This window comes from Cetorhinus maximus, chromosome 22 (genome assembly GCF_964194155.1).
Source record: "Cetorhinus maximus chromosome 22, sCetMax3.hap1.1, whole genome shotgun sequence".
Taxonomy (NCBI): domain Eukaryota; kingdom Metazoa; phylum Chordata; class Chondrichthyes; order Lamniformes; family Cetorhinidae; genus Cetorhinus; species Cetorhinus maximus.
The window spans coordinates 25,488,233-25,500,366 of NC_135900.1; the positions used below are offsets into that span (position 1 = coordinate 25,488,233).

The following is a 12,134-nucleotide window of genomic DNA, read 5'->3' on the forward strand; positions in this document are numbered from 1 at the left end:
TCATGTTTCGTCATTACAGTAGTTACCAGTATGTCAAGGGCCTGACCACAAAATAGTCTTTTTTAGCTTGGTGCCAAGCCATTCCCCACCAATACTCTGCAGCCTAACATTGATATTTGAAATGGTTATATTCTTTGTTAACTATTTGAGGAACGTTAATAGATCCTTACCATGGCGCGTCATGGTTCTCTGCTTTTATTTGTTCCTGCTAAAAAAACTGCATTCTCAGTAATTACTTATTTCCAGACTGCAAGTGCATGGGGTTTTATTAATGTAGATAAAAAACGGACATTCTTCACGTATACTGATGAAAGTTCACAGGCCTGAAATGTTAACTCTGCTCTTTCTCCACAGATGCTGCCAGATCTGCTGAGTATTTCCATCATTTTCAGATTTTATTCCTCAGATTTTTATTGTTTCACTAATAATGTGTTATAATATATAAGTGATAAAATGTTAAGTGGAAAAGCAATTTTTGCAAACAAAAGTATTTAATTTTAGTATTGATTCACAAAAATGTTTCACAAGCTACTTTATGCAAATTTTCTTGTGGATTAAATACACTTGAAATAGTTATGGAATAAGATTTGTTATTTTTGTTTTGTAATACACCAAACCTCAGAGCTACAGATAATTTAAAACCATTAGAATAAGAAAAGATCCAGTTTTATGATTCACCTGATATAGAATTTATTGATTATTTATACGATGAGTTGGATCATGATTTGTAGTCATACCAAGCGATCTCGGAATTATTCAAAAGTAAATCAACAGTTAAGGTCTAACAGCATAACTCGTTTTAAACAATGAAGTTTTATTTATGAATGGATAGTTTTCAGTCAACTATTTTTTTTTACCTCCACCAAATTTTCTCCCATACTATTATTACCGGGACAACTCACCACTTTCTGTCACATAAATGGCTTGTTTTTCTTGCAATTTCTGTCAAGTTTTATCTGATATTCTTCACGTTACCCACTTTGACACGGACAATCCCACTTAGCAGATAGGTAAAATTCATCCCAGCTGTGGGATTCATACCTGAGTAGCATGAATCAGTGAAATCCAACATCTAGTTACCAGATTTTAAGTACACTGCTTAATGCCACATATAATGAACTATATGTAACATTTTTGTAAGCAGGTTATGAGATATTTAAAAGAGCACCATTTGAATGACAAAATCTTTAACAAACCATTCATGTTTCAAGATGCAACGTGATAACATAAATCAATATCAAACCTCAAGCCGCAATGCGTTGAAATGGGGAGTTTTGGGCCAATGCTTGCAGCAGACAAACGCAGTTTTCTGACAAATCAGCCGACTTGCCAGCTTGGAAAATCTGCATCATGGCAGCTCATTTCAGTGTATGTTAATTAAACAGGGTAAGTTGAGAGATGTGCAATTCAAATCAAAATCTTATTTGTGCACAATGTTATTATAACAAATTGGATGTATGGGTTTTCTGTTCTTGTGCCTCCTCAAACACAATCAGAAAAAACATGTCCTGAAACAATTTTCATGGGGTTGATATCCCTTTAAAAAAACCACTTTCCCCTTTAAATATGGTTAAGTCAGAGTTTCGCCCTAATTGGCACACTATTACATCTGGGCCTGTATGATGAAGTGAATTGGTATATAATGCTTTGGAAACATAAAAATAAACCAAGAACCTCTAATCATGTAAGATACCGTAGTACAAAAATATCTAATAAAAAGAAAAATAACAAATTTCAATGATTTTACTTTAACTTACCTGTTATATTGATGGTCAAATTTTTACTGTTTATAATGACCTCTTCACCGCTGTTTTGGGTTGTAAGGTACAGTGTATAGAACTGGATAATTCCATTAGGAGTAGGTGGCGGAAGAAAGGATATTTCAACATCCAAAGGAGAGAGAAATATATACGTGATATTTTGTGGTGCGCTATCTGGAACTGTAAAATAAATGAATAATCAAAATAGAAACAAAATTTCAAACAGCTTTTCAATATACCTGCTGTGTACTGATCCATAAATGTAAATAAATGGCATAGTAAAGACATTAGGACCAACATTTTCTGATTGTGCGGGTTTTCTATCGGATTGTTGCCAGGGTGGTTATTATATCCGCCTGAGTCTAAGTGATGGCCCCAATTGATAACAAGGGTCAAGTTCATTCTTCCTTCCGCTCACCTCCCCACAACACAACTGTATCCTTGTGTCTTTCATTCTGCTGATAACCAAGAACTGTTCAGGCAGTGAGTAACAGCAAGAAGTCAGTGCTGAAGGAGATGCACAGTCTCTCAATTTCACGTTCACAGTCACCAGCTCAACTACTGACGCTGTGCATAATTTAGAGGATGGCATAGAGACAGGATCTGCATGGGTAACCAGGGCAGGAGGCAAAGATACCTCATGTGTGCTCAGAGGAGAACAATGGTGTACACGTATTCTTCACCAGAGGACTTACGTGAGCACTTCAGTGGAGTGGCCTATAGGATAATGTTGATGGAAATGCACAACAAAATACTTGGGGCTTAAGGAAGCCTGCCAGAAAACCTGTGGTCAATGCCAAGGAGCATGAAGGAATCCAGAAATAACTTGGCACGGAGCTTGGAGCTCATCCTTTCCAGCATGCAATTGGTGGCCACCCCATAAGCACGCTCGTGGACTTAACCATGATGTATTATTATTTCCTGACCAATGTCTCAGTTTCTACTGTAGCACAAGCAGTATCCACCCGTTGTCTGAGTGCTGAAATACTGGAGCCATGCAGCTTTCTGCCATGGAAGTTCAGGCTGCTGCTATTATCACTGTGAGTTAGTGTGTAACGGGGCTGGTAGGTTGTCATGGCAGTCCAGCAATCTGTACTCCAAATGATTATTAGGACTGCTGAGGCACCAGTCCAGGGGAATGATTCTGGCTCCAAGGAGCACAGACCTGCTGTCCTCTCATAGAATGACAATATTCATCCTCCCATCCTTGATAGTTCACCAGTGCCCTTGCTGTTGCCTGTCAGCCAGCCAGTCCAAACTGCTGCTGCCCATGCTGAGATGATGTAGTGCTACAGCTGTGCCTTCTGGGCCCAGGGCTGCTCAAGATCATCCTTCAAGGCCACCTGCAACCACCTTCATTGAAAGTCAGCAGCCTTCCACCAGCCATGCTGCAGCCATTGGGGTAGTATTATATGGGAGCACTAGGACAGGCAAATGGAACATGGGTACTAAGGAATGCGCAAGGTTGAATAGTTGATTTTTATTTAAGGAATGATTTCATTTATAAATTTGGTTTGGAATGTTTATTGAGTGTTGGCTTTTATTTTTGCATTGTGACCGAGTGGATGGTCAATGTCAGAGGAAGGTAAGGTGTAGAACTTTTGGTAAATGGGTAATTAGGGTTACAGTTATTGGTACCACACCTGGATGTGTTCTTCACATTCACCTCTACCGGAAAGGGCAGTCTAGACTATTTCCTCCCTTCCTCCTCTGTTTAAGACCTGCTTGCTGTATGGCTGGTAGCAAGGCTATAGCAATGTCATTAGCGGATAACCTTTGTTGCCCAGTAGCCACCCTTCAGTTTACTGAGGTGGCGGAAATACAGTTGGCACAGTGGATGCCATAGAATGGAGGCATCATGACTACTGCCAGGATACAGTGCATCAAACTTCATGTTTCTCTGCCTGTGATCATACACCGACTGGATGCTGAGCGAATGGAATCTCTTTCGGTTCTGTAATAGGCAGAGTTATTCTGCAGCGCCCACAAGGCATTGTGCAATAGCGCCCTGCACCATGAGGAAGCCTATAGTCCCAGTGAAGTCGTGTGCTTACTCCACCTGCTGCTCCCTAGCAAGAGAGAATGTTAGTTAGCTTGCAATGAATTGAGTGCATCAGCGATCTCCCATGTGGCAAATTGCAAAATGTTTCAATTAACTTTGGTTCCAGCCTAGAAGGAGCCAGACACAAAAAGTTCATTATTGGGGCCACCTTCACAGGCAATACTGGCAATGTGGTCTTTGTTGTCCCATTCTGAGGTTGCAGCTGTGGCTGCAGCCAGTGGCAAATTTCAGTAAGTACATTCTTATTGAAGCTCACTGTTTGCACATATTGGGAGGGTGGTGGGGCAACCCTGCCTCCAAGAGGCAGCTCTTTAGTCTCAGCAGCGCCACTAACTCAAAGGATGCAGTGATGGGCGCCCTCGTACCGAGGTGAGTCGAGTTGGGGATCATTGAGGCCAATCAGGCAGGTCCCATCAAAGGGTAGAAGGGAGGTGGATTGTTACCATGGGGCTGGCCATTGCTGCCTAGGACCTCTCTATGAAAGACTTGGTGGGCCCTCGACTGGGCTTGCTGGGAGTTCGCCAGGCCTCACTAGGCAGTCTCCCCATGTGGCAGAGTGATAAAATTTCCAGTGGTGGTGGAAAGAGGCCATTAATGGCTACTTAAGTGACACAAATGATCTCTGGGCAAAAGAGCCATCCCCAACATTCCACTCTTCTTATAAAATCGCATGGTGGTGAGAAGGCAACGAGTAATTCAATCCCTACCTTCCCTCCCCATTTTAAGATTCACCCTAGAGAGCTGGTTAAATTTAGTCTATTGGTCCCTGCTGAGGTTCAAGTAGGAGAATTGCTCCTTGAAAACTATGAGCTATCCATGTTCTTCCATCCTCTTCCAGCAGCTTGTCCTGTTCTGCAAGACCTCTACTGATTCTCCAAGTGATGCTTTACTCCAAGGGGAATACTTACTATTGCATCGATGCCTGGGAGCAACTGATTTACACTTGAAGTCAACAGAAAGATGACTATGTGGGGGGTAGGATTAGTAAGTTTGCGAATGACACAAAGATTGGTCGGGTGGTTAACAGTGTCTTGGGCTACAGGAAGATATAGACGGGATGGTCAAATGGGCAGATAAGTGGCAGATGGAATTTAACCCTGAAAAGTGTGAGGTGATACACTTTGGAAGGAGTAATTTGGAGGAAGTATTCAATGAACGGCATGACACTAGGAAGTTCTGAGGAACAAAGGGACCTTGGCGTGTGTGTCCATAGATCTCTGAAGGCAGAGGGGCATGTTAGTGGGGTGGTGAAAAAGGCATATGGGACACTTGCTTTTATCAATCGAGGCATAGATTACAAAAGTAGGGAGGTCATGTTGGAGTTGTATAGAACCTTGGTGAGGCCACAAATGGAGTACTGTGTGCAGTTCTGGTCGCCACATTATAGGAAGGACGTGATTGCATTGGAGGGGCTGCAGAGGAGATTCACCAGGATGTTGCCTGGGATGAAACATTTAAGTTATGAAGAGAGGTTGGATAGACTTGGGTTGTTTTCGTTGGAGCAGAGAAGACTAAGGGGCGACCTGATTGAGGTGTACAAGATTATGAGGGGCATGGACAGGGTGGTTAGGGAGCAACTGTTCCCCTTAGTTGAAGGGTCAGTCACAAGGGGACACAAGTTCAAGGTGAGGGGCAGGAGGTTTGGGGGGATGTGAGGAAAAACTTTTTTACCCTGAGGTTGGTGACGGTCTGGAATGCACTACCTGGGAGGGTGGTGGAGGCGGGTTGCCTCACATCCTTTAAAAAGTACCTGGCTGAGCACTTGGCACGTCATAACATTCAAGGCTATGGGCCAAGTGCTGGTAAATGGGATTAGGTAGGTAGGTCAGGTGTTTCTCATGTGTCGGTGCGGACTCGATGGGCCGAAGGGCCTCTTCTGCATTGTGATTCTGTGAGAAAGCCTTTCAGTACTGCTACACCAACCCATGACTTGAAAAATCTATACACAGCACCAAACATTTGTGCAATTGAAGCTACAGCCAGAAGAAATCAACCAGCAACTAACCTGTAAGCAATTGACGACTTCTTTAAATAGTCTGATGGTGGGCTGCGGTGGTAGTGGGTGTGTGCGGTGGGGGGTGCAAGGCAGCACAGGCTGAAGTAAGTACACAAGCATATGCTGGAGTGAGGGAGGGAGGCGGGGGTGAGGGTAGTGGCCACGCACTTGGAAAAGCTTGTCAAAAGTGAGCATTCTTCCCCAGCTGAGACCATTCAGCTGCAGCTCCATTGACATGCTTGGAGTCGGGCCTCTGAAGCTTTTCTGCCCGCTCAAGCAACGCAAAAGCTACCTAATGCTCCAGAACTTTTCACCCTTCAAGCGCAGACTGAAAATTAATGTGCATTTTAGGGGGCAGTAGAACAATTGACCGAATGGCCAAGTTGTACAATCCCCTTGTGAAAGCTGGCCATGGCACAGTCACTGGTGGAGGTGCTCACACCCCCTTGCAATGTCTTTATTAAGGTTTGGACCAGTATCCATCACAGTTCAAGTTAACAGCGCAGCCTTGTAGCATGGGTTAGGAGAATGCCTGTGCCTGAGCTGAGAGCACAGCATGCAGTCCAGTGGCCGAAGCTGCTGCCAATCGGTCAAGTGGAGTGGTGCACAGGTGGGTGGGGTTTCAGACAGTTATGAGGCGCACTACACACTGGCCATCCAAGTAGTAGCCAGCACTCCCCTGCATGCATGAAAGGGCCAGTCTTAACCAAGGTAGGTTCTTAGGACATATATACTAACCCACGCAAGTCTCCCTTTCATCCTGCAAGAGGAGAACATCAGGACCATGGAGCCTGGTGATTTAGCGGTGTGCCTCATGGCTTACAGGGAGCAGAGAAGAAGAAGGGTGTGGCAGGGGTGCGTAGCTCAGCAAAGGAAGGAGCACTCCCTTGATGGAAGAGGCAGCAGGGTCTGCCGGGCACACAGCTGAAGATCCACACAGAGCCGTCGCTCGTAGGAGCTTCGCTCGACCCAGGGTCTATGGACGGTGCTTGTCACTCCTGCAGAACCAATGTCGCCGAAGTCTGCACATGTCTAGGGAACTGGTCAGTCACATATGCCTCCAGCTGCAGAATTTGGCATCACGGGGACATGGAGGGCATCCACTGCCAGTGGCTGTGAAAGTGACTGCGGTGCTCAATGCTTACGCCAGCCTTCCAGGGCTCCACAGGTGACCTGTGCAGGATCTCGCAAGGATCCATGCACAAGTGTATCCAGAAGGTCATGGGCGCCATCTTTGCGAAGGCACAGCACTTTGTGTTTTTCGTCTGGGATCAAGAAAGCCAGGAAGCAAGAGCGCTGGGGTTTGCGCAGATGTCCGGTTTTTCACAGGTGCAGGGTACCATCGACTGCACTCATGTAGTGCTTAGATCTCCATGGCCACAAGCAGTCAACTACATCAACAGCAAGGGTTTCCACTCGCTGAATGTTCAGCTGGTGTGCAACCATCATAAGTGCATTCTCCAGGTCTGCGCATGATTCCCAGGGAGTGTTCATGACGCCTACATCCTTAGGACGTCCCAGATCCCTGACATCTTCCAGGGTCCAGAGAAGCTGCAGGGTTGTCTCCTTGGGGACAAGGGTTACCCACAGAGGACGTGGCTCATGATGCCCGCACGGTGGCCTCAGACTGCAGCAGAGCGATGGTATAACAAGGCTCATGCTACGACCTGGACTTTGGTGGAGCAAGCAATAGGCATTTTGAAAATGAGGTTCCAGTGCCTCGACAGGTCTGGTGGAGCACTGCAATACAGTCCGTCATCGTCGCTTGCTGCGCGCTCCACAACTTGGCACTGCAACAAGGGCAGGACCTGGCTAAGGAGGAGATGGAAGAGTTGTACATCTCCACCGATGTGGAGGACGTTAAGGGGATGAGAGTGATGAGCTCCTCGAAGGTGATGAGGCCATCGCACTGGCCAGACAAGGCAGGCGCGCTCAGGTGGCCTCATAGCTGCAATATTCGTGGAGGATGACGACGAGATGCGGTCAGTACAGTCCAGACATCCTCACCTTGACTCTGTGAACATTTGACTCCTGTGTGGCTGATGGCAGTATACATACCCTCAGTGCTCAGTCTCATGTCATGGAGACACAGCAGACGCACTATAATTTTTTTATTCGTTCACGGGATGTGGGCTTTGCTGACTGGGCCAGCATTTATTGCCCATCCCTAGTCGCCCTTGAGAAGGTGCTGGTGAGCTGCCTTCTTGAACCGCTGCAGTCCATGTGGTGTAGTTACGCCCACAGCGCTGTTAGGAAGGGAGTTCCAGGATTTTGACCCAGTGACAGTGAAGGAATGGCAATATATTTCCAAGTCAGGATGGTGAGTGACTTGGAGGGGAACTTCCAGGTGGTGGTGTTCCCATCTATCTGCTGCCCTTGTCCTTCTAGATGGTAGTGGTCATGGGTTTGGAAGGTGCTGTCTAAGGAGCCTTGGTGAATCCCTGCAGTGCATCGTGTAGATGGTACTGTGTGTCGGTGGTGGAGGGAGTGAATGTTTGTGGATGGGGTGCCAATCAAGCGGCCTGCTTTGTCCTGGATGGTGTCAAGCTTCTCGAGTGTTGTGGGAGCAGCACTCATCCAGGCATAATAGTTGCTCGATTCCAGGAGGATGACGACGACAGCAGTGAGGACACTCCATAGATCTTCACATTACCTCTGTGAATGTCTGACTCCTATCTGGCTGGGGGCAGCTTGCTTGCACTTTGTGAACAGGATCATATCATGGAGAAGCAGACATGAAACTTTAAATGCACCTGATCCTTTGTCAGCCTTCAGCACCTGTCCCCTACAGGAGCACACCATCACCGGTCACAGATGCTGAAGAGATGGGGGGGTTAATCCCACCTCAATGGTGCTGAGAGTACACAGAAAGAATGACGGTACTCTGTGACGTCTGCCCATGACATTCTGGCACCATCGAGGTGCAGGCATCGCTAATGTGTCTAGTGAATGTGAAGCTGGACTATCACTTTAGTCTGAAGGTTACACACTGCACAGGGAAGAGGCCCTGGACTGAGACACCTGCCTTTATTTTGTGCAGGAACCAAGGTTTCACATCTGAGTGACATGAACACTGCTCAACATAACAAACAGCCATAGGCAAGGAGAAACTCTAGGGAGTTTATTCACAATAGTGAAAATTATGTACAAATGATTAACACCTATTCTCAGGCTGTGCAACTGCATATTCTTAACCTTCCTAACCCTGCCGCTCCATCTTGGTGCTCCCCGACATCCACAGCGGAGGTGGAGGCAGCCTGCAGATTGCTATGCCCTGTCTGTGATGACCTTGGTGAGCATCCTCTGGAGGCCAAGACCCACAAGGCCCTGGCCTGCTTTGGGCGTCCTGTTGTGGGCCAGCTGCACCCTCCTTGGCCTGTTGAGCTAGAGCCATGGGGGTCACAGGAAGAGGGGGGTTTGGATCAGCCGGACATTCTCGGAGTCACCTGATTGGATGGCTCCCTGGTGTCGAGTTGCTGGTCCTCCTCCCTTTGGGTCCGTTGGACTCTGGCTGACACATTGAGAAGTGGTGGAAGCTGGAGTCAGATCAAGCTACTCTGCACCCCTCGCACGTTGACACTGTTGGAGGCCAACTATAGCGTCAGCGATGTAGTTCAGCCCACGCAGCAGTGCAGGACCTATGTCCTGGACCAAGGTCTTCATGGCGGCCGCCATCCCACCAGTGTTGGCCTCGGTATGTTGGCATGCTGGCGCTATCACAACAGACAGAAGGCAGATAGACTCGTTCATCAGGCCTTGCAACCTAAGGTGTGCAGCAGACATCTCTTCCTGACGTTCCCAAGCCTGCCTTTGCAGCTCCAGCAACTGAGTTATGATCGAGTCCAGAGGCCCCTCATCTGATTTGGACCCAGCAGCGAGTGCCAGAAACCTGGGAAGACCCTGCCTTCATCTGCCGTGGATCAGACAGTGTGATGTGCTCACCAGATTGTGACCCCGAGGCTACTCTAGAACTAGCTTCCACTGAGATGTGTGTCTCTGCACTGGTGGAGGGTGTGGGTGAGCGTTGTGACGGGTCTTGAATTTGGGGGTCATCAGATTCTTCTTCCGAGGTGTCTTCAGGGCTTGAGTTGAGGACTTGGCTCATGGACCCCTCGGCTGTTTCCCAGATGTGTCTGCGAAAGCAGGGAGAGATGATTAGTACATGGCAGGGGACTGTGGAACAGGGCAGCTGTCTGATGGATGTTGCACAACTGGATCCTCACTTGGTTGAGCCGCCGACCTCAGCACAGGAACGGTTCAGATCGTTGCTGGCTAGCTGGATGACTCTATTTTCAAAGGTTGTGAGGACCTTGATGTTGCGCATTCCTCCACCAGTCTGTGACCTCTCCATTTTGTTGTGCACCAGCTTGTCCAGCATGAATACAGATGAAGAGAGTACGAGCAGGACACCTGTCAGGCCAGATGAGAAGGATGCCTGGCATGTGTGGGTGGCGAGTGGTGCTAAGGACAGGATGAGGACACGATCGGCAGGGCAGATGAAGGTGTGTGAGAGAGAGTGAATGGTGATGTCCCTTGAACTGGCAATGAGTGAGATCCCTGTGGATATGTGATGAGTTTGTGAAGGTTGATGAGAAGAGTGACTTACCCTGGTGGAATGGAGGAGATCGTTCATCCTCGTTCAGCACTGGTGGCTGTCCTCTTTTGCAGCACACTGGCGCTGACCACCACTGCCACCGCCTCCCATGCTGGAATGGTGACCTTGCTTACTGGTTTTCACCCAGAGCGGGGGTAAAGGACTTCACGGCGGCCCTCCATTGCGTTCCGTAGGAGCCCAAGGGAGGTGTTGCTAAATCAGGGGGCAGCATGTTTCCTCTCTTTGGCAGCCATCAGTTCCCAGTAGCTTCCTATCCCTTGAAGAGTGCTGGCTCTGTGCAGGAGCAGCCTTTAAATATGGCAAAACAAAAACAGAATTACCTGGAAAAACTCAGCAGGTCTGGCAGCATCGGTGGAGAAGAAAAGAGTTGACGTTTCGAGTCCAACATGACACTTCAGGGTTACTGAAGGCCAGGGGTGATGGTAGAACGGGCGAATCAGAGGCCGCCCCGCCAGTGATCCAGCATGTTTCCCGTGAATGCATTACTAATAAGGCAAGGCATGCCAGGAAGGTGACGATACAGCGCGAAAACCTGCCATTGTGCCCAGCGAGTAAAATGTCTTTTTTCACGTTCACTACTGCAGTTAGTGCAAATCTGGGATGATTTTGCCCTGTGTTAGCAACTATAGTAATCCAGTGCTGGGAAAATTTGAGAAAATTAGATCGACATACAAATGTCTTATGGTTTGAATGGAGTGGGAGACATTCCAAAAGTTTACAGCATTGAATAATGTAATGCCATTGGTATTTGATGGTGGGTTCCATGAAACTGCTACTTCAGTGGAACTAATGCACTTATAGGTCACATTAAAGGGCAGACTAGTAGGAGCTGTAAAGAAAGCAAGAAAAAGAGTCAGAACATTTTAAATTGGATGGATTTTGGGTTGAGCATGTTGCCAGTTTATTGTTAACCCTTTGCCCTCACCATAAATGGAAAGTCAGGTCCCATTAAAATGAATAGCATTTGGGTGAAAATAATTCTCCTGGTTGAGGAAACAGTTAAAAAGAGCTATCAACTTCCACTACAGATGGCTTTTTATTAGATCAGAATTGTAATCCAGCTGCAGAAAACATGCATGATGTATTGAAATAGAGCTCTGGCTTTCCATTTTCCTTGTTACAGCAGTGCGTTTCTATTATTTTTTTGGCAGAAATCTAAATTCTCAGTATTACAGAACAGTACTTACCATCGTGTTTTGTCACCAAAAGCACAACTAGAGATGTTTGATTCCCATGGCCATACTTGGTATATGCTTTGACAGAGACGTTATAAGGGGAAAATTTCTTTAAGTTCTCTAGATAAATGTATGTTTCTGAAATGTTCATTATAAAGGAATCCGTATAATTGGTGTATGTGACTTCATAGTATTTAATAATCCCATTCGGCTTCTCTGGAGGTGACCAGCTCAAGTAAGCAGACGTTTCAGTTACATTTTTGAAGGTTAAGTTTTCAGGAGGAGTTTCTGGTTCTGAAAGGCACAGCAAAGAACATAAATTTGTTTACTTGGATTATTTTGGAAATACTTGCAATACTTAATAATAAAGGTTTAAATTGAATTGGTGTACTGGCAAACTACTGTAAGTATGAAAAATTAAATGCAATGAATGTTGAATTGAAGGCTTAAATTTTAAGTAGCTGTGCATAAAAATCCCAATTCTGGCTCCCAGCTTCCTTTGATCACGTATGGAACCATCTTTCAG

The 12,134-nt window shown here is 46.5% G+C and overlaps 1 protein-coding gene across 1 annotated transcript in view; it reads right to left on the reverse strand.

Annotated features, from left to right (window-relative positions):
* The window catches only part of ptprq (protein tyrosine phosphatase receptor type Q), a 194,468-nt gene that overhangs the window by 110,289 nt on the left and 72,045 nt on the right, over positions 1–12,134 (reverse strand). Inside the window, exons 17-18 of the mRNA XM_078568562.1 lie at positions 11,621–11,902; positions 1,758–1,940 (exon numbers count right to left, since the gene is read on the reverse strand). Of these exons, the coding sequence (XP_078424688.1) occupies positions 1,758–1,940; positions 11,621–11,902 (465 nt within the window). The remainder of the gene's footprint in view (positions 1–1,757; positions 1,941–11,620; positions 11,903–12,134) is intronic.